The 22,654-nt window shown below is 39.8% G+C and overlaps 1 protein-coding gene across 2 annotated transcripts in view; it reads left to right on the top strand.

Annotated features, from left to right (window-relative positions):
- Positions 1-22,654, top strand: part of LOC115418010 (importin-13-like) — a 32,513-nt gene that overhangs the window by 324 nt on the left and 9,535 nt on the right. For both annotated transcript variants that reach the window (XR_003935236.1, XM_030132287.1), the window contains exons 2-17: positions 199-285; positions 7,822-7,947; positions 8,090-8,446; positions 9,872-10,125; positions 13,489-13,629; positions 14,468-14,609; positions 15,394-15,560; positions 15,825-15,945; positions 16,071-16,218; positions 16,374-16,555; positions 16,804-16,830; positions 17,003-17,137; positions 18,644-18,796; positions 19,135-19,215; positions 19,347-19,484; positions 22,328-22,424. Coding sequence is in view for 1 of the 2 variants with exons in the window: in XM_030132287.1 (XP_029988147.1) it covers positions 217-285; positions 7,822-7,947; positions 8,090-8,446; positions 9,872-10,125; positions 13,489-13,629; positions 14,468-14,609; positions 15,394-15,560; positions 15,825-15,945; positions 16,071-16,218; positions 16,374-16,555; positions 16,804-16,830; positions 17,003-17,137; positions 18,644-18,796; positions 19,135-19,215; positions 19,347-19,484; positions 22,328-22,424 (2,338 nt within the window). In the remaining variant the exon portion in view is untranslated. The remainder of the gene's footprint in view (positions 1-198; positions 286-7,821; positions 7,948-8,089; positions 8,447-9,871; positions 10,126-13,488; positions 13,630-14,467; positions 14,610-15,393; positions 15,561-15,824; positions 15,946-16,070; positions 16,219-16,373; positions 16,556-16,803; positions 16,831-17,002; positions 17,138-18,643; positions 18,797-19,134; positions 19,216-19,346; positions 19,485-22,327; positions 22,425-22,654) is intronic.

Raw genomic sequence — 22,654 nt, 5'->3', positions numbered from 1 at the left:
ACATAAACAAGCTAACGTTAGCTTGCCGGTTAGCATCTCGTGTCATCTTCCAGCCTTAATTTGTTATTGCCGCCGAGTTAACTTATACTTTCCTATTGCTACTGTGTAAATAATCCGGATATGACATTATGTAGAAAGCTACGTTCAACGCTGGTAATTTGCACGTGAATGTTTTGCTCATCTTTGAATATTTGACAGCTCCGTGCCAGCGGAGATATGGAGACGCCGGGGAGGATAGCGGCCACACCGGACGCCCTGGATTTCACGGTGGAAAACGTTGAGAAGGTTAGTTTTTATTGTGTTTTCAGCTCATATAGAGAGCAACAGAGCTCCGTGGAAAAAAAAGTGCAATGGATTTTTCAAAGTAGACAAATGGCTTGAGTAGCAAATGAGAATGGCTGTATGCGCCTTGTACCCATACCATAAATCATTATCAGCACTGATTTGGTCTGAAGAAATATTTCTGTTGCTTGTAAACAAAGATATGTTTCAATACCATCTGTCTAAATATCTTTAAATAATTATATTTGTTCACTCGATTTTCTACACTTTACGTCAACTGTGAGCAGGATATCAGGTCTCCATACCAGGTTCATATGTAATAATTATAACAGCTTGTCGGGAACTTGTTTTTCTGTGTTGTGCAGATAGTGTGTGTGTGTGTGTGTGTGTGTTGCCCGCCAGTGTTGACTGTGACTGCTAGGTTGCTGTGATGAAGCTCCCTGTTGGGTGGCCACTGACTGGGGCACAAGGGGCTGGGTGGGGAGACAAAGGATCGCAAGGAGAGATAGCAGGGAAAGGTGGCCTGTGGAGGAGCAGAGCACAGCTGATGTGATGAGATGGATTGAGGGATGAAGTATAGGAGGGGTGGGACTGGGTCGATGTCTATGACAGTGCCAGTTAAGAAAGAGGAGGGGGTTGCGGGGAGCCTTGGCAATGCGACGGATATGACTAGAGGCAGGTTTGAGGGAGGGAAGCACATTCCACTGGGGAAATGGTTTGTCCATATACACAGGTCTGTGCAATTAAGAATGAGGATGAATGAATGACAAACAATGAGCAGTGTCCTGTCTCCCTGTAGATATTCATTCATTCATTTGATCATGTGTTATTTCTACAGGAGAAGCAATTGGTTTGTGTATGAGTTAAATGTAGTCTGGAGTTGTAATTTATTGGTAGATGCATTAGGTAAAGGTAGCACTTCTAGTCTTGGTAATAACCAAAGTAAAGGAGGAGTCATATCTTAGTAAATCTGAAATTGCAGCAAGCTAGAAAGTAATTTTGGTATTGCATCTGATTGCAATTTCTTGATAAAGTATAGTGTTGAGCATTGCATATAGATAGGCTAATATTAATCCTTTTTTAAGGTTTTTGGTAGGTAGCCATTTCATGCAAAATCAACATCTGCTAAAATTCATGAAGTGAAAAAAATAAAGATACATCATCGTATTATAACAAAGAAGCAAGTAAAGATTAAATATCAATGTGGTGATTATTCAGTTCGAAATGAACAAATATTTATGCAGTGACCCCTCACCTTCAGACCAACCCGTTTTCTTTTGAAGATATTAGAAAACCGTACAGTGCAGCCGCTCTACAAAATGTCAGGATCTGTTCACATCTCTTTTGTTTGTGTGGGTTTACAGTTTATGATACATTTTATAATCTTGTTAAAGCTTGCATCAGTATTCAGTTAGATCCAAAAGGTACACTGCTATCCATAATCTCATTAACTGATAAAACACAACAAACAGCAACTGAAGCATCATTTCCCATGAAAGCTTCGAACACTTTTGTAATTACACAGCATTTGCATTTCAAAACAGATTAGATAATGTACCTCTAAGACTCATCTATAATTAGAAAGCTTATTTGATTTTATTTGCCTTCGCATATATTTTATTCTTTATCTTTTGCTATAGATTATTTTGGATAGGATATTTGGTGCGATAAATTATGCATTAAGCAGGTTGCTGTGTATGCACTTAAATAAAGGGACGATTTTTGTGCACAAAACAGTACAGTGGTAGTGTCAGACTGTCTTGCCTAACGCTTCTGAGATTTTGCTTTTACCAGCAATTTTGTTTTTCTGTCTTCCGAGCAATGACAGTAGCAGGTAACTGTAAACATATGCCTACACCTCTGGCAGACATGTCTCAGGAACAAAAAAAAAAGGAAATTTTTGCTTCCTGTAAGATGATAATGAATGCAGAATTTTTTGTAAAGTAGTTTGTTGAAGATTGTGCACTCCTTGTAAATACAGTACATGGTGGTGGAGATGATGGTTCCTGGCCCACTGTTTAGTGTTTAATAGAAAGACCTTTGTTCAGTCTTCTGTCTTAAAACAAAGTATCACATTGTGACTATCTTTGAGAGCATAATGAATGGGTATGTATACCGCCTTACATTTCCTCTCAACTGTGATTAGCCTTGTCTGTCATCACCATCTACCAAGCAAATGGATTTTTAGATGAAACTGAGAGTACTCTGCTGCACTGTTAAACAGGATAGTTGGAATTTCGCCATCTTATATTTCTCTCTTGGGACAAACTGCTACTATATCACCAAAGGGAAGCTCAAGGGCACTTTCATAAAGGTGGATTTCAGTTTACCCCGTGACTAACTCTAGACACCCATGCCTAAATATGCTCCTGTTGAGACACTTTTAGTAGTGCTTTGCCTTCACTTCTGCCTTTTGAAAATTTCATCCCTGTTAATTTGAGATAAGATGTATGTCACAGTGAGTACCGTCTTTTACTGAAGAGTTTTATTCCATTTAAAATGGGAGGTGATGAGTCAGCAGGCTGGCAAAAGCGTCATAAAACATCATAGGTCAGTGGAATCTGAGAAGCAGTGCGTGGTGTATTGAGTAGTTGTCTGATGGCCAAAGAGGCTATTTCAGAAGTAAAAGAGAAATCATGAGGAGTATTGACATCCATCATGCAGGTTACATGATACATACATGTCTTGCTGTCAGCTTGTTTTTAATCTTATATTACCCATACTCTAAGGGTGGGAGTGGTTGTTATATTCTCTTTATATCTCATGCATTCAGTCAGCAACTGTAGATAATTAGCCGTTTAACTTATGTAGGGTAATGGGAAAGTCTACTGCATCAAGGCGTCAAGGCACTTGGTGCAAGGGTTTATTTTCTGCTCATGTGCTAAGATTTTATCACTACTGGCAACATGGTATTCTTAATTTCTATCTTGGCGGTATGCCATGAACAACCACCCGCGCACACTCTCACATGAACTGTTCTTTGTTCTCTTATTAATCACCATACCTCTGCATGTTTTTATTTTTCACAGTTATATCACAGTGGCATGGTCAGGTCAGTGGCGTGATGATGCCACTGACCATAGCACAGCACAAAAACTGACCTCCCGTCAATGACTTTGTGCAAGATGCTTTAGTGGACAGATGGCTCAAAAACCCAGTGAACCTATGGCAGAGAGATGCCATTACCTGATGTATATTCCACCGCTTATGTCCAGTAAGCATAAATACAGGTGTACGTAGACATAGGGACAGGGCACTGAACTGATAATGACAAATAAAAGTGACAATGACAAAATAATTATTTAGCTTAAGTAATTACAGTTAGGTGATTATGTAGTAATTGTGACAGGCTTGATAAGGACATTCTTGTGACATTAAGTAGAAGTCTTCTTTATGACTCATTTGTTTTTTGATCTTCATCTTCTTTTTCCCCTTGACACTGATTCTGTAACTAACAAGTTAAATCTTTTATTAGAAATGGGAATAATGGGTTCTAACCTCATTGATGTCTTTTTTTTTTCATTAGAGACATTGAAGTTTTTTCAGCTCTTGACATTTCACTATAGTTCTTCTCCTGGGCTCATTAATAAGTGCACACCGACTACAGTAAATCTGTGGTTGTGTGTGAGAGCAGATGGTGACTCTGTGCAACAAAGCAATGCTTTTTCGAATGCATCTCCATTCCCTTCCTCCTGTTGGAATAGTGAAGTGATGCCAGTGACCTTTGACAGTGGCTGTCAAGAGCCAGCCATTCTCAGGTGAAACCAGGTGGTTTAGGCAGGTTGCCACCATCTGTATATACAATTAGTTGCTTTAGCTGCAAAGAAAATCTACCAGTTCTAGAGGTGTGTGCTAATTAATAGTGGACAATCAGAGTTAGTTATCTGAGATACCGGCTACATGTCTGGCAGGAGACTACCAGTGGTTCTTTGTCTGAAGATTAAAGCAGCAAAATGAACAGACTGTTTTGTGTCTTTGGCTTTGATAATAAACCTAGGAAGGACAGGCATGCTCAAACAGAGACTTGGCGCTGTTCAGAATTGGATGAGGAAAGGTCTGCGATCACGCGGTGGACTGCATTAATGATCTGCTTCTGCTTTGAACTCAATATCACAGTCTCATTTACAAAAAGAGACCAGTGGAGCAGACTACCAAAAATCATCCTCACTTTACTTTTCATACATCAAAACACCATGCCAAATCCTAACACAATAATCTCCATTTCTATTAATCCAGTTCTGTTTTAATATATATTTTCATAGGTTTTCATTTTCACATGGGTTTTTATCAAACTGCACTGAAAGTTACAGAGAAGTAAAAATCAATGCTGAGAGGTCAAGTAGACATTCCTTACAGCTAAGAAAAGGTGAGATCCATGAACATACTATAGCTGCTGCACATATAGCTTCTGCATCTGTGAATCTGTCAGATATATGAAATCCCACCTGTCTTCCTGTGAACAATCAGCTCATTAACACCCAGCAAACCATGTTCAGAGTCCCATACACTAAGGTGAGACAGATTAATTGCGCTGCAGGATGGCAGACGGGGAGAGAACACCACCTGAGACTCCCTGCTTCCAGTAGGCATTGATGTACTATTGATATTCATCTCTTCAGCTACAATTGCATCACTGTACTTGCCCCATCACTGTTTCTGTGTAGTATTATTCATCCACCTTGTTAGACAGCCTAAACCTCCATAACGAGGGGATGGGGGAAGAATGTTGATTGTAAAAGGAGACAAAGATGAAGATACAGCAGACACATGGAGCAAAATTGTATGGACAGTTGGGGCTGTAGGGGAGTGAAGAAGAGAATGAAATAACAGGGAAGAAAGAGGAGAAGACGGCTGCTGGGGGAAGAATTGATGTGAGCAGGCTTCAGGGGTAGAGACAAGGATCAGAGTCTCACCGAATAGATTTTTTTCTTCCTGTGTTGCTTGTCAGACACTTAGTGCTGGCTGCCAGTGGTTTTAGTTCAGTGAGCATGTGCATGTGTGTGAAAATGTGTTTGTGTGAGACAGACAGAAAGAGGGGGAAAAACAGGCTTATTTGCAGAGTAGAGTCTAAACCTCTTTTCTGGCACTGCAAGGATTAGAGGTGTCTGTTTAATTAATGCTCCCTTTTCCCCTTCTTTTATTTCTTTCTCCCACACCCGTCCCTTATCTGCTTTCTCTGAGTTTGATCCTTCTTGGTCTTCCAGCACTCAAGTACTCAAATTACTCAGAGCTGTACTTCACAGAGTGCTCTTTTCAGGTCATTGCTTGCGCCTTTGTTCAGGTTTTCCAGGTAAACTGTCCACCATGTCTATAGGTGCCTGTTTATGCTGTCCTTTTTTTATTTCAAGGTAACCAGTTCTTTTCACCAAACAAGAACTCAAAAAGATTGCCAGTTTTTCTTCATGGCTGGTCTGTTAACTTCGACACCCACATCACATCGCGAGTGTAGTTGCAGACATTCGTTCATGAAGTGTATATTACAAAATATTCCAACCATCTGCAAACTGTACAAAATATTTCTTAGTTGTATTTATATTCCTCTGCACTAGCAGGAGGGGTTGGCTTTTTGCTTTTTTTTTGGGTTGTCCATTTCTTTGTATATACATACATACATACATACATATTTATATATATATATATATATATATATATATATATATGTATATATATATATATATATATATATATATATATATATATATATATATATATATATATTCTCATGGAAAAGTATTACAGGAAACTGTCTTAACTTCTTCAGACTTTGGTACCAACATCTTCTTGGGCTTAAAATGAACTGATTAGAATTTTGTTGCTACAAGTCAACGGTGTAGGTCACTGATTTCTCAAAAAACTCAACAATAATTAGAGTGGCATTATAAGGTTAAAATGGTGACCAGATGACATTTTGTATCCAACAGACCACAGGTCACCTTGATGTGATGTAATGATCTTGTGTAAAAACACTTCAACACCATCTTAAAGCTACATATGACTTTTGTCACCACTTTTTCATCAAATCTGTAAAACCTGAGTCATAGCCTAAGTATCACGAATCCGTAAGTCTTTCCGTGATTACGCATCTGAATCTCTTCCCTCACGGGGAGCAATTTCGAAGTGTACTCCACCATAAACAGTCCATTTGTTTTGCAAACAGAGCCGATGGGTCACTCAGGCATTTTCGGAAATTCGTTGCAACGTGCATTGTGAGAAGCGGAGCTCCACGCAGCTGCAGTAGCAAGAGATAATGAAGCCGTTTCCGTGTTTGTTGCCGCTGCCGCAATAATGTGGCTGCGTGGAACTCCACTTCTCACAATGCATGTTGCAACGAATTTCTGAAAATGCCTGAGTTACCTACTGGCTCTGTTATGGTGTTGTTTATGTTGGAGTACACTTTGAAATTGTTCCCCGTGAGGGAAGAGATTCACGTGCGCAATCATGGAAAGAGTTGCGGATTTGTGATACTTAGGCTATGACTTGGGTAGGGCTGGGCAATATGGGAAAAAATCATATAATATTTTTTTCATATCAGATGATATCGTTATGTATCACAATATAAATCCAATTACTGTTTTTGTCATGCTTAAGTTTTCTGTTACTCATAAGTTAGTTGTGAAGACATCAGAAGGTTATTTTTGATTTAAATATGACTTATTTTCTGTCAGAGGTTGAACATGACAGATGTCCTGAAGAACATTACAAAACAAATAAGCAAACAATTCATCATGATCTGTTGAGCTGCGAAGTGCGAATCTGTGAATCTCTTGTCAACTTTACTTTTGTGAGTGTTTGCGTTCTTCACATAGGCTACATGTATTCGTTCGGTATACCTCCGTATTGTATTGAAAGCCCCGAACTGAAAAGGTTCACACCCTACTTTTCAGTAACCCGATTGCCCAGGTTCTCAGTCACATTTTCTTCTGAGGGAACCCTCAGAACCCTCGCTGCTCTTACGCCTGCGCTGTGTGCGTCAACCTAACTTGACGGGGCTCTAGTGTGATTGGTTCAGTGCGGCGCTACTTAATTATGATTGGCTGTTCTTATGTCTGTCAAAACACGGATGAATGACTTCTATCAAAATTATATCGAGCATGTCTCATATGTCTATCAAGGAAAAGTTATATCGCGACATATATTGTTATCGTTTTGTTGCCCAGCCCTTGACTCTGGTTTTACAGATTTGATGAAAAATTGGTGACGAAAGTCATACGCAGCTTTAAAGAGGACACAGAAACCTACCTCTCCATGTCTTTATTGATATGGCATTGTTTAACAGGTTACCATATAATCAGTAGTATGGTATGATAAATAAATATAATGTAATTTAGACTCAGCTCACTGAGAACTGCAACGTACCAATGAAGTGACTGGAGAATTGACATGGGATAATAGGGGATGATAATACAGTTGTAAATCATTTGAAAATTATAAAATCTCATCTGGACTGCCTTTAAGAACAGTAACAAAGACATGGGTTAGACATGCAACTGTAAGGAAGTAATTCCATTTCTATCTCTTTTTTTTTTTTTTTTTCTGTAGGCCCTCCACCAGTTGTACTATGATCCAAATATAGACAACAAGAATCTGGCCCAGAAATGGCTGATGCAGGCCCAGGTCTCACCTCAGGCTTGGCAGTTTTGCTGGGCACTTCTGAGCCCAGACAAGGTAAATTATATACATGCACTAACACACATCTACACACACACACACACACACACACACACACACACACACACACACACACACACACACACACACACTGAAAAAACACTTGGTCATTTGCATCTGCCTTGTGTTCTTTTTACAGGTACCAGAGATCCAGTATTTTGGTGCCAGTGCACTCCACACCAAGATTTCTCGGTATTGGTCAGACATCCCTACGGACCAGTATGAGTCTCTTAAGAGCCAGCTGTTTTCCCAGATAGCCTGCTTCTCCTCTGGGTCCAAGATGGTGCTCACCCGACTGTGTGTTGCCCTGGCCTCACTGGCACTCAACACAATGCCTGAAGCCTGGCCTGGCGCTGTGGCAGAAATGGTGCGGGTGTTTCAGGAGGAAGGGGGAGGGGTGGATGGGCGGGCACGTTGCCTGGCATTACTGGAGCTGCTCACTGTCCTTCCTGAGGAGTTTCAGACAAGCAGACTGCCACAGTACAGAAAGGGACAGGTATGCGCACAAGTGATAACATGTGTTATTATACAGACTCTAAAACTGGATTCTGAAATGTGTTGTTTCTAAATAACAGACTTGTTCCAGAGTTCATCAGCAGTTCATATCATGGAGATTATTAACAGTGATGAATTTCTTTAGTACATAGCTATGCTTTAAGCAAGATGCCTTGTCAAGGCTTATTATTTAATGATCAGCACACATTATATTATGCTTTAAATGTATGAGCAGATCTGAGACCTCAAATAAGAAAAAGTTGGAATGGTATGGAAAATGCAAATTAAAATAGAAAGCAGTCATAGTCAAATTTACCTAAAATACTGATCCCAGACAAGTTGACAATCCTTCTGGATACAGTTAAAATAAGGCTTCCTTTTCACTCAGTAACGTTTGACATGACATTGGTGGATGTAACTCTGTACTGTGGTGTTTGCCACAGTAATCCTGAGCTCGTGGTTCAATCGACTCTAGATGAGTGATCTAATGAATGAATGTCTGAGGGATCAGAGATCACTGTGTTCAGTTTAGGCTTGGACTCTGTCCTTTTACGCACTAAATCTTTTAATTCTGTTTTCCGCTATAAATGGTCAAATAACCAATTTCCTTCGTATTTTTTTTTTAACAAACAGGATGTTTTTAAACATTTCAGTAATCTTCTCATGCATTTGTTAGACTTTTATTAGATGCAGCGTTTGTACCTAATCATGATTACAATCTCATATTTACACCCCCTGATTCAGATTACACTGTTATTTATTGATATTTTTATTAGCCTGAATTGTCCTTTTTCAACTGCTTCCTGAGTGTGTTGCAGCCTTAATTTCAGAAATGGATGTGTTTATATTTATGATTAAAATTAGGTTGACCAGACAAAGCATGAAATATGTTGTGTTAGTAATACTGACAATGAAATACAAGTCAAGGTACTTTTTTTAATATCACTGCTTCCATTTGCTTTGCATTTTTAATACAATCCAAAGTTTCTTATTTGGGATTGCAGACTTTTAAGTCTTTGTTTTGTTTGCATCCATTTGTTATTCATCAGGTGTTAAATTAATACTTTAAGTACCATGGAAATGTATTTATGGATTTAAATAATAGCTTTCTTTCTTTAGACTTTCTAAATAGAAGTTGCTCAAGAGTTACTTGTATAAATAAAAAAAGAAACTGCAAGTTTTTTGAATTTTTTTACATAAATGAAATATATTCTTTGGAAAACTAGTGTTTATATTCCTTGAAGGCAGCAAAAACTGCATCATTTTAATGTCAGTGTCAAGATACAGTTTTTTAAAATCTGAACTTTTAGAGGAAAAAAAAACAAAACAAAAGCAAATACCCAGTCCGACTCAAGCAGACAGATTGAGCATATTGCACGTTAACAATACAGTAGCGGTCAAATCCTGGTTTCCATGATTCCTCTAGGTTCGGGGAGCCTTGGGCAGAGAGTGGGGGTCAGTGTGTCCCCTGCTTCAGCAACTGTTGCGCAGGACAGACAGCCCCGGGGCAGTGAAAGCTCGCGTGCTGCGCTGCCTGTCATCCTGGGTGCTGCTGGATGTGCCTCTCAGCGAGAGCGAAAGCCTGGTGCACGACTGCTTTAGTGCCCTGCCAGACCCAGAGCTCTTTGACACTGCGGTAGAGGCAATAGTCAACGCCATCTCACAACCTGACTCCCAAAGGTGGGTGCATATATGTGCTAGTGTGTTTAAAAAAAAAAAAAAGGAAGGAGAAAGAAATAAGTGTATGACATGTTAATGACTGGAGCAGAAATTGGAAGTTTAAGGGTAAGTCAGAGGGGGGAGAGTGAAAAAGAGGAAGAGCAAGGGAAGGGAACCGGCAGGGTGGGCACTGGGAGGGCATCAGGGAGGGATGGAGCCAGGGAGGGATGGAGCCAGGGCTAGTTGACAGCCAGGGGGAGGAGAGCACCATTTCTCGGTTGGCTGGCGTTGCTATGGTTACAGAGCTAGGGAGAGATGTCATCATGCCCTGGTTGATTCAGACATGGCAGGCACCCATTACCCCTCCCCTGGAGAGGGGGGTTGGGGGGGGGGGGGGTGGAGATGACGGGACTATGAGAGAAGAAAAGGTGCCAAGAGAAGGAGGGGGGCAGTGCAAGGTGTGAAAGCGCAATAAAAAAGCATTCTTTCCTATACTGCATCATACACGGAAGGGTCATATCTGTGAAGCTGCTGCTGACAGGACAGTTTAAACACACTGATGCTATGCTGAGCAGATTGTGGAAAGGCAGTTAATGGTAGTTGAGGTGGGGTCTACAGCTTCAGCGAGTGCTACTGTGTTTCAATAATGCTGAGTATTTCAAATTGAGTGCCTTAGAGATTGTTCTTATTTTTTCATTAATACGAGTGCCTGAAAGCAGTTTATTAGTAAGATATATTGATATAATTGATTTAATGAATAGTTTACATGTGAAATCCAAGACAGAAAATCAGTCCTTTTGTGTGTGTACCTCTTTTCTTAAAAACCCCAATTTCTATCCTGTTTGTCGTATGCTCTTTACATTATGGTATTTCTCTTAAATTTATTTAAAAAATGGCTCTGTATTGCCTTGCTCATAATCACAGTATTTTGCAATATGTTGAGTCTGAATTCTATTGTATTGCCAAATTCTTGCCAGTACACTTCCCTAACATTCTCAGTGCCTGATAGGCTGATGTGTTCATAGATAAATATGGAGACTAATGTAAAAATTTAGTTTTCATTTCTTGCACTTAGAAAGTGGATGAATAATTGAAAAGATATAAATGTTTATAGTTCTGTATTTGGGATGAGTTAGCCATTGTATTGTTTCTTGGTAATATTGCATGTTTGAGTTACTTTTTACACTCATTATATAAGGTGGAAGCTGATTTTTTTTCTCCTTGTTTTTAGTTTTTTGTTGTTTTGGATGTGTCAAGACACTGATGTAGTGAAAGAAAGTGGACTTACCCTGTTTTTTGAGTCATGGTCTCCTCTTTCTTTAGCAGCTAATTTGATAACACTCTAATGGGCAGTCACATTAAATGAGCATCAAGCTAAGCCTTCATTAATTGAAGCTGAACAATTAAATGAACCAGTTTTACTTACTACACTTTTTCCTTTATTCTTCACTTTTTTTGTATGGCATCCAGCGATGAGTAAAGCCTCATGCTGAGTCTGTTTAGTATGTTTAGCTGCTGCAGTTGAGCAGCTATTTAGTGTTTGAATCAGTTTGATAGCCTGATATGTATTGTCTTTTCTTTCCAGAAACTCATAGGCTACCTTTTTCCATCTGTGCATTCTGCCGGTTTTTCTGATTTTATCTATTTATATCTTCTCTCCCACTCTGCCTCTGTTTCTTTGTGCTTTCCCTTTTTCTTTTCTCTCATCACTACTAAGCCCTCCTCCCTGTCTCTTGTTCTCTTCCTCTGTTTAAACACATTACAGTCAACTCATTTGGGGGGATGCTATTGGTCCAGCTGCATCCTGTTGCCAGGCAACCCATTTCCCCAGCCTCTGAGTGCATTGCAGTAATTGCAGAGGGGATCATGGGTGGGGGGTGAGGGTGGTGAGGGAGGTGAGGGAGAGAATAAAGGAGGAGTCAGGAAGGAGGCAGAAAGTGTGTAATAGCAGGGCAGGGAGCAAGAAAGGAGAGGAGACAACTGTGAGTTAGAGATGACTGCAGCATAGTCTCTCAGAGGAATCACCATAATGTCAGGTTTTATGAGAGAAATGGGAAAAGAATACAAATCCATTTTGGTCTTGTAATCTTGTAACACACACAGTCCCCTTTTCCTAAGCAAAGAGTGCATGACCTGCATTTCTAAAGCACCTTGTTAAAAATGAATGATGTTTGAGTGCAATAGTACAATCTGCCACTCATATGCACACACACAAACAGTTGCATGAAGTCAGTCCCAGCACTGCTCTCATACAGTTCCACAGACAGCCAAGCACGTTGGCTGTAGAGTAACATGCACAGTTATGAGCTTATTAGACAGAGTCCAGATTCATACACATCAGATCTCAGCAGGGTGGAGCCCTCACCAGAGAAGGCTGAATCAGCGTGGGCTGTTATGTAGGGGGACTAGACTCCTTGGCTCATAAGAGGACCTGAGGGAAATTAGAATAAAAATGCTGTACTGCTTCATGGTAGGAAATGCTTTTAACATGCTGAATAAGGGCTCTACAAATGTTTATTTGTTTCTGGCCACTTTGTATTCTTAAGAAGCAACATTAGCAGTGTAATAATCAGTGTTTACGATGGACAAGGAATTTATGGTTGTCTCAGTGTAAGGATTTGTCTTCATAGATGAATTTATGTTGGTGGTGAAGTCATGCAACCTTGCAGTGTCATTGATTAATATTCATCATATACCTTTATTGACTGAAAGACAAAGCACCGCCTACATGCTATAACCCCCCCCAGGACTGGAACATGTTATAGGGTTTATATTCACAGATGAACAGAATAGCCTCAGCGACATTCACACACACATGCAGCTTCTCCAAATGTCACCCCTTCACTTGCTGTCAGTAAGTTGGACAGGAAGATGCTCTGTGATATTTTGACTTGAGTATATCTGACCCTGTGCTGAGGAGTGTGTGCCTGTGTGTGTGTGTGTGTGTGTGTGTGTGTGTAAATTTCTGTGTGTCAGCACATGCATGTGTTTGAGCTGGAATGAGGGGATATTAAAGATGGCTGACACAGCAGGAAGAAGACAGAATAATAACTGACAGCAGCACAGCTCCAAGCAGGAGCTTTGAACAGAGTTTCTGATTATCTAGTCGGTGTATGTTTTTGGGGAGGTGGGTGGGTGGGTGTCCAGGGTCTCAGATTGAACTGTCTTGGTCTACAGTTTCATTTGAAATAAACACTTGTCTCGAGAAATAGCAATAAATACAACCTAGCCTTGAGCAATGTGAGTCAGGTTTATATTCTCCAGTGCAGTATCCCTGCTTGTTCATGTTGTGTTAGATTTACACGTTTGTGATGAGTGTGACTGTTAACTGTTACCTCTATATTTCTTATGTTTATTTTGTCTGGTTGTGTTTCTCTGGTGTAGATATGTGAACACCTTGCTGAAACTGGTTCCTCAAGTGCTGGCCCTCCAAGATCAGCTCCGAGAGGCTGTTCAGAATGGAGATATGGAGACCTGCCATGGCATTTGCCGTATTGCTGTCACACTGGGAGAAAACCACTCCAGGTGTGTTTGCAGTGACATGACTTTCTGTATAATTTGTAAAAACAATGACCAGTGATTTCCATGCACAGTATGTGTTTTATTAAAGATAAGACTTTAGAATCAAATTACATCATCTTGTAACTCAAGAAAGTTTTTTTATTGTTTAATACTAACTTCAGTCATTTTATACCATACAAGAAAAAATACTATGCATTGGATAACTTCAAGTTTAATATGTAACTGAAATTATTGAAAATGAAGAATTATGAAAATGAAATCAAATGAAAAAAAAATACTGTATTGGCATTTTCTTCTTAAAAAATTGTGAATCTCTACATATGCAAATATCAGATTTATCTGCTGAACAGTAGATGTTTCCTATTTCATCAAAAGTCCACTCATGATCATGCAGTGATGGTTTCTGAATTTCATATCACACTCATACAAGTGTGTATTACACCATGGTTGTCTCCAAATAACTTTCTGTTGTCACAAATCCTGCTGTTAGTTTTGCACTTTAAATTTGTTTTATGAGTTCAGAGAAACTTTTTACATTGACTGAGGATTAAGAGCAATTTGACAATTGAATGAATAGTGAAAAATAATTGTTTTGTGTAGCGTGAAACTAAAATAACAGTTAAAAAAAAGCGCTAAATCTTGGCCTTTATAACAACTAATTTTAAAAAAAAAACATAGCTTTTGTGTGTCTTGGAGTGTTGCTTCAACTTCCACAATGTGTTGCTATTTCTGCTGGGAAAATGAGACATAGAGAAAGTTATTTTACCTGTGTACTAAGTGCATTGGATAGCTGCCAGATCACACTTTCTCTCTCTCTCTCTCTCACTCTCTCTCTCTCCAGGACTCTATTGGAACAAGTGGACCACTGGCAGAGCTTCCTCGCTTTAGTCAACATGATCATGTTTTGTACAGGCATCCCTGGCCACTACCCAGTCAATGAAACCACCAGCTCGCTCACACTTACCTTCTGGTATACATTACAAGTAAGTCATGTCCCTGGTAGTGTAATGTCAGATTTAAGTATTTGTGTTATCATGTATAAAACAGAAGTTCAACAGTTTTCATATAAAGTAGCCTGTTAAAAAACATATGCACCTACATTATCAACTGTAATTGATGTCTTGATTTGTATTGGTGAGAAAATATCCCTATTTGATAAATGGAGTCTTTTTTATTTTTTAGTAAGTCGCTGTTTACCATTAGTTATACAAACTGACAGTATTGTTCTCATAATAATGTAAAAGATTCCTAATGTTATATTGTGTGCGGCTGGCTCAGCAAAGCATCTTTGCAAAGCCATTCATACTGAAAGCTCTCTGAGCTCATTTTAAGCCTTTGTTGTGACTGTACAGTGTCAGAAAAGCACATTGCAGCTGGTTGAAGTAGAAAAATCAAATACTTTTAGTGCTGTGACACTCTAAGGAGTCAATATAAGCAGACTTTCATGCACTGACTAGTCTAGAAACATTATTGCTAAAGACTTGATGCTATGATGCAACGCTCACTGTAAAATACCGTATTTAAATGAGGTATTAGTGAAGTGTACCAACCTCCCAGCCTACCACAGATACGGTCAAAACTGTGTAGGAAAGACTGACTAAATGAATCAAAAGTAAAACATGAAGTGTACTCAGGTGTCAGTTTATAGCTTGTCAGTGGGGGCTCTATAAATGTCATAGCAGTTGGTTTTATTTTTTAAGGACATAAAAATTTTATGGTCAGCAGTTACAGCTCCTGTAAGAATATTTTTCCCTCTCATTGCTGCAGGATGAAATCATGTCATTTGAGTCGGACAAGCAGACAGTGTATCTGCAGGTCTACAGGCCTGTGTATTTCCAGTTGGTGGATGTTCTCCTACACAAAGCCCAGTTCCCCTCTGACCAGGAGTATGCATCCTGGTCCTCAGATGAGAAAGAACAGTTCCGAATTTACAGGTGTGTGTGTATTCAGTTTTATGCATGACCCTGGGTGAGTACTCCACAGGCCACATTCATTTGCTGCACACTGTAGGATGGAAGTGACAGCCTTAGTGTTTCAGAAATTTCTTGCAGACAGGATGATTGGTCATGTTTTTATCTAATAGACTCTCCCTAGACCGGCTGCTGGGAGGGTAAAACCTGTCTACTAAATAAATGACCAGATGCGTTTTCAAGATTGCATGCCCCTAAAATGTCTGTCTGTGTATGGCTGTCCTTCAGGGTGGATATCTCGGACACACTCATGTACGTGTATGAGATGCTGGGTGCAGAGCTGCTGAGTAACCTGTATGATAAACTCGGAAGGCTGTTGACTAATGCAGAACAGCCCACGTCATGGCAGGTGGGTGAGACAGACATATATAGATGAGCAGAGACAATATACGAACTAGTTTTCACAGTTATTGGTTTTGCATCATTAAACATCTTTAAATCCGCTCATGCACCGACCGTGCTTTCTCCCACCAGCACACAGAAGCTTTGCTGTACGGCTTCCAGTCCATAGCTGAGACGATAGATGTGAATTACTCTGATGTGATCCCTGGCTTGATAGGACTCATTCCCAGAATCAACATCAACAACGTTCAGCTTGCAGACACTGTTATGTTCACTATAGGTGAGGCAAATCACCTTTTATGAATTGTGAATCCTGAAGTATATACAGCAAATGAAGTGCGTTTTTACTTCAATGTAGGATAGAATACATATCTTTTTTAGACCAGTAATACACAACGGTTCCTCTCAATAGCTGAACTCTTCATCTCTTATTAGGTGCTCTGGCAGAATGGTTGGCAGATCACCCAGTGATGCTCAGCAGTGTCCTGCCTTTGGTGCTACAGGCTTTAGGGAACCCTGACCTCTCTGTTTCCTCTGTTTCTACACTCAAGAAAATATGTAGGGAATGCAAATATGACCTGCCACCCTACGCAACCAATATAGTAGCTGTTTCTCAGGTATGTGTGTACATGCCATCCTCATATTCAGCCAATAATAGTCTGTTGTAACATCTCACTTTTCACTTTTTCATCTGTTAATACCTACATTGTTCACACCTACCGTACTGTTTTTGCTGCCAGAAATAACTTTTACTCTTTGAAATCACTTCAGTTGTAATTCTTTGTGTATTTTTTTAGAACAGATTTGAGTAGGCTCTGTTTTATAACATTCACATCATCAATCTACCTCTCTCTTTCATTTCTAGGAGGTGCTTATAAAACAGATCCACAAGGTAAGTCTTTGTGTACAATAACACGGAGTGACTGGAATATTGTGCCAGAAGTGCATGATATGTTTGCATTTATTGTCTGACAGTGACATTTTGTGGAAGTTGTATAATATCAGGTTGTGGTGTGAGCATAAAACTGTTTAAGCTCAATGCTACCTGTAATCTCCTCTTGCAGACAAGTCAGTGTATGTGGCTGATGCAGGCTCTCGGCTTCTTGCTCTCCGCTCTCCCCGTGGAGGAGATCTTAAGAAACCTTCACTCTCTCATCACTCCCTATATTCAGCAACTGGAGAAGCTAGCAGATGAGACAGTACGTACACAGACTCGCATGTAACAGGACGCACACACACAAACAGAGCAGGGACAGTTGGGCTCCGGCCAATCGGAACAGACCTTGTGTCTGTGTGGTGTCACTGCAGTGGAACATTTCTCTGCGGGACCAGATTGGATTTGACCCTGCACCATGGGCTAGTGACTCACAAGACACACTTTCTCTTACTCATGCCAATGCACACACACATACCCTGTAGCAAGAGGGAAAACAAATAGAGTCAGAAAATGAAAACGGTGTCTACACAGAGGTACTTACAGTAGGCCATGCTTTTACACATGCATGCACATAGTCATGCAGAGGAACTGTTTTTGTGTACCCTACTCAAATGATAGATCTAGTGGAACCTGGATTTCTAGATTGTCACGCTGGAAGACACAAATACTAAGCTGACTTTATCTAAAAATATACAGTTTGATATCTATTGAATGTAGAATGGAGAAAAATGTCTCTCAGTTGCTTGTTCTGTCATCAGTCAAGACCATGTGTGGGGTGAATAGAGGTGTCAGCTTAGATGAAGCTTTTCATTTCTCTCTGCGCATCTGTCTCACCCACCACACAACACACCCGTGCTCCTGCTGTCTTGTCGATCTTTTCTCACTTCCTCCCTGTCTTATTGTCTTGTGTCTGGCTTTTTGATATATTGCCATTACATCAGACTAGGAAATTGGGTGCTCTGTCTTGGGCCTGACAAATAGTGGCACCTAGTGGGCAGACCTTGAGGTTACATTGTATCAGAGGTGAATGACCATGATGCCTGAAGAGGCTGACTGCAAAATATGATGGAGCTACTCTGTGCTGGTGTCGAACAAGATGTACACACACATACTGATGTTATTGCAGAATGACTGCTGTACAGTTAAAGCACTAACACTGGTATTGAGATCAGTGTTGAAGAATGAGTTGTGAATTTGGCAGTTAGAGGGTGTGGCAGACGTGTTTGTCTTCTTTGTTCTTGTCTTTTGACACTGACACATCACCATGCATGTCATGCATTGATCAACACTGTCATGATCTTTCTGCTCTATCTTTCTGTGATTTTGGGAAATGATTACCACTCATGGGGTTAATTTATGTTGTATATTTTATTAACAAGCAAAAGGGACTGGTGTGTGTATATATATATATATATATATATATATATATATATATACTTTTTTTTTTTGTTTGTTTTTTTTGTTAATCTAGCCTCAAGTTTTCTATTCAAATTAAAAACCTGCTTACCCAAAGTATTTTACGTAACTAATGACAAATTTGAAATTGGATGATATTCAGTTATACAGTTTCTAGTTGAGTACTGCATGATATGAGGAGATACTTTGAGGTCATATCTCTGTCTTTTCATGTATACACTCTTAAACATTGTCTTACACAGCTGACATTGAGGAGGTAAATGTTTCTGTTGGACAGTAGATTGTAATGCAAGTGAATTCAAAATGAAGGTGATGTGAAAATTACATGTATTTTTCTTATTTCTTCCTTCAGCCGAATCCTTCAAATAAACTGGCAATCATCCACATCTTGGGGCTGCTGTCCAACCTATTCACTACGCTGGACATCAGCAAGCAGGACGACGAGTCAGTGGAAGGCTCTGCACCACCTGTCAAAGCCACCCCTCCATCACCTGGACCAAACCCGGTCAGTCACCACATGATGTCCATTTCAGTCTCAGTGTGTGCCATTTGACTGCTTTGCAATCCAGAACGCTGCAGCTGCAGTGCAGTGCATTGCAGTGGGGCTGTCAGTGCTTGCAGTCATTTAAGTGCCATTCTGCCATTGAGCACACTGTGTCCAGAGATGAGCATGGCCACTAGGAAAACTTGTCCTGTCATTCAGCCTTACAGTAGTCATTAGTCACTCTGCTACTAGGCGTGCATTCATGTGTAAATGCTAATGTGTAATGCTAGGACTTGTTTCTGACTTTAGTTTCACTTCATTGTATATTTTATGCACATTATTTTGTTTGTATGTTCTAGGTGGTGGTGGTTTTGCAACAGGTGTTTGCTCTCATACAGACTGTACTGAGCAAGTGGCTCAATGACTCACAGGTTGTAGAGGTGAGTCGTAAGAATGTGCCACAAATAATCGTACCTCTACTTCTTTAGATGCCCAGTAATACAAGGTAATCATGACATTCTAGGAAAAAATATCTTGTGTTTTTTGTTTAATTTTTTATTTTAATTCTTAGGCAGTGTGTGCCATCTTTGAGAAATCAGTGAAGACTCTACTTCACGAATTTGCTCCAATGGTATCTCAGCTAAGTGAGATGCTTGGGCAGATGTACAGCACGATACCCCAGGCCTCAGCTCTTGACCTCACACGACAGGTAAATACACACATAAACATCTTCACACTCAGTTAACATATTCATACTTATGTCTATATTACTATAGGTTAGATGCAAAGAACCTTTTTAGAAAGGGTGGTGTATATGTTAATAAACTACAGTGCAAAGTCACATGGACAATGTTTAACTTCAGTCAGATTCAACCTGTACTTGTGGTTTGTACATCAGTATGTTAAGATGTCCTAACGTACTAATAGTATGTCTAGATGGCCTTACAAAGTATTAAAAGGTTATGTAATGTCTTACATTCACCAGGTCATTGAAGTCATTTGTTCTATTTACCAAAAACAGTGTAATGTAATTGATCCATCTTGTACTTTTTGTGTTCCTTTACAATTCAGTGTTGCCAAACTGTTGATCCTGCACACGTTCTGTATAAGTACTTAGTACTTTCTGCTATATTTACCTGTAAGTTTTGAATAAAACAAGGATAATTTGTCAAAAAATCTCTTAAAGTTGGTTACCAATTCTAAAATCTTAAATTCAGTCTTGAATTAAAGTGTCTGATACCTACTGATACTTTTGTCAGATAGAAATTGCAGTCTTGTTTCGTGTAATCGCAATATAAATCTTTAACTGATATACTGATCAGTTTGATACAGAGTCACTGTTGTTTTTTTACAGGTTTAAAGTTAACTCTTTTTTTATGAGGCTACTTTATGTGAGCCACATTATGTCTTGAAAGTTAACTTTATTTCTTGATTTATCCTGGAGAAATGCGATTTTTTTTCACCTGTATTTGTAGTTTAAATATAACATGTATATAATGTACAACAAATAGATACAACATGTACAGTACAGGCCAAAAGTTTGGACACACCTTCTCATTCTTCGCATTTTCTTTATTTTCATGACTATTTACATTGTAGATTCTCACTGAAGGCATCAAAACTATGAATGAACACATGTGGAATTATGTACTTAACAAAAAAGTGTGAAATAACTGAAAACATCTCTTATATTCTAGTTTCTTCAAAGTAGCCACCCTTAGCTCTGATGACTGCCTTACACAACCTTGGCATTCTCTTGATGAGCATCAAGAGGTAGTCACCTGAAATGGTTTTCACTTCATAGCTGTGCCTTGTCAGGGTTACTTAGTGGAATTTCTTGCCTTATTGATGGGGTTGGGACCATCAGTTGTGTTGTGCAGAAGTCAGGTTGATGCAGAGCTGACAGCCCTATTGGACAACTGTTAGAATGCATATTATGGCGAGAACCAATCAGCTAAGTAAAGACAAACGAGTGGCCATCATTACTTTAAGAAATGAAGGTCAGTCAGTCTAGAAAATTTCAAAAACTTTGAATGTGTCCCCAAGTGCAGTCGCAAAAACCATCAAGCGCTCCAACGAAACTGGCTCACATGAGGACCGCCCCAGGAAAGGAAGACCAAGAGTCACCTCTGATGCTGAAGATAAGTTCATCTGAGTCACCAGCCTCAGAAATCGCAAATTAACAGCAGCTCAGATTAGAGACCAGATGAATACCACACAGAGCTCTAGCAGCAGACACATCTCTACAACAACTGTTAAGAGGAGACTGTGTGAATCAGGCCTTCATGGTCAAACAGCTGCTAGGAAACCACTGCTCAGGAGAGGCAACAAACAGAAGAGATTTATTTGGGCCAAGAAACCCAAGGAATGGACATTAGACCAGTGGAAATCTGTGCTTTGGTCTGATGAGTCCAAATTTGAGATCTTTGGATCCAACCGCCGTGTCTTTGTGCGACGCAGAAAAGATGAACGGATGGATGCTACATGCCTGGTTCCCACCGTGAAGCATGGAGGGGGAGGTGTGATGGTGTGGGGGTGCTTTGCTGGTGACGCTGTTGGGGATTTATTCAAGATTGAAGGCAACCTGAATCAGCATGGCTACCACAGCATCCTGAAGTGACATGCCATTCCATCCGGTTTGCGTTTAGTTGGACCATCATTTATGTTTCAACAGGACAATGACCCCAAACACACCTCCAGGCTGTGTGAGGGATATTTGACCAAGAAGGAGAGTGATGGAGTGCTGCGCCAGATGACCTGGCCTCCACAGTCACCGGACCTGAACCCAATCGAGATGGTTTGGGGTGAGCTGGACCGCAGAGTGAAGGCAAAAGGGCCAACAAGTGCTAAGCATCTCTGGGAACTTCTTCAAGACTGTTAGGAAACCATTTCAGGTGACTACCTCTTGAAGCTCATCAAGAGAATGCCAAGAGTGTGCAAAACAGTCATCAGAGCTAAGGGTGGCTACTTTGAAGAAACTAGAATATAAGAGATGTTTTCAGTTATTTCACACTTTTTTGTTAAGTACATAATTCCACATGTGTTCATTCATAGTTTTGATGCCTTCAGTGAGAATCTACAATGTAAATAGTCATGAAAATAAAGAAAATGCAAAGAATGAGAAGGTGTGTCCAAACTTTTGGCCTGTACTGTACATATAAGAAAATAAATTCAGACTGCAAAAGAATTGCTATGGCAGCAGTGTGGACATATGAAAGATCATTATTCACTGCACCATGTCTCCAAAGTTCAACAGAGAGACACTGAAATCAATAAATCTCAATATGTCGGTCTCCACTGCTGAAAAGGCTGTTTGTACAATTCAGACACATTCAGCTGTAAGAAAAAACCATGCTCCCACCAGGTCAAATCCTCATACATACAGATAGAGTTCTCATTACTTGCCTTCTTTATTTAAACATGTGTTTTACAGTAATAGAATGTGCAGTCAGAATTTCTGATGCAGCCTGTTTTCCCTTCATTAACCTGTCATTTTTGTCATGTCAGTGCAAGTAAACACATTGAGTCTGAACTGAAGTCTTGCTATTTCAGATGGTGCATATCTTTGCCAGCGAGACAGACCACTTCCCGCCCATCAAGGCTCTATTTGAGCTAGTTACCTCGGTAACGCTGTCTATCTTCCAACAAGGTAGGGGGTGCGGCAGGGATGGGCCTGTGAATACTGTGAAATGTTTGTTTCAATCACTGGTACATCTCTGAATGTCTCTGCTTATATTTGATTTCACAGGGTCCAAAATAGTAACCTGCTATATCAGAGGAAAAGCAGGAAGTTATGAACAAATTTGTAAAAACAAAAGACAACAAATGTGCTTCATATTCTGTGGATGTTATTGTAATTTATGCTACATTTTCATTCTG

This window comes from Sphaeramia orbicularis, chromosome 4, assembly GCF_902148855.1.
Source record: "Sphaeramia orbicularis chromosome 4, fSphaOr1.1, whole genome shotgun sequence".
Taxonomy (NCBI): domain Eukaryota; kingdom Metazoa; phylum Chordata; class Actinopteri; order Kurtiformes; family Apogonidae; genus Sphaeramia; species Sphaeramia orbicularis.
This window is presented reverse-complemented; position numbering and strand designations above follow the sequence as displayed.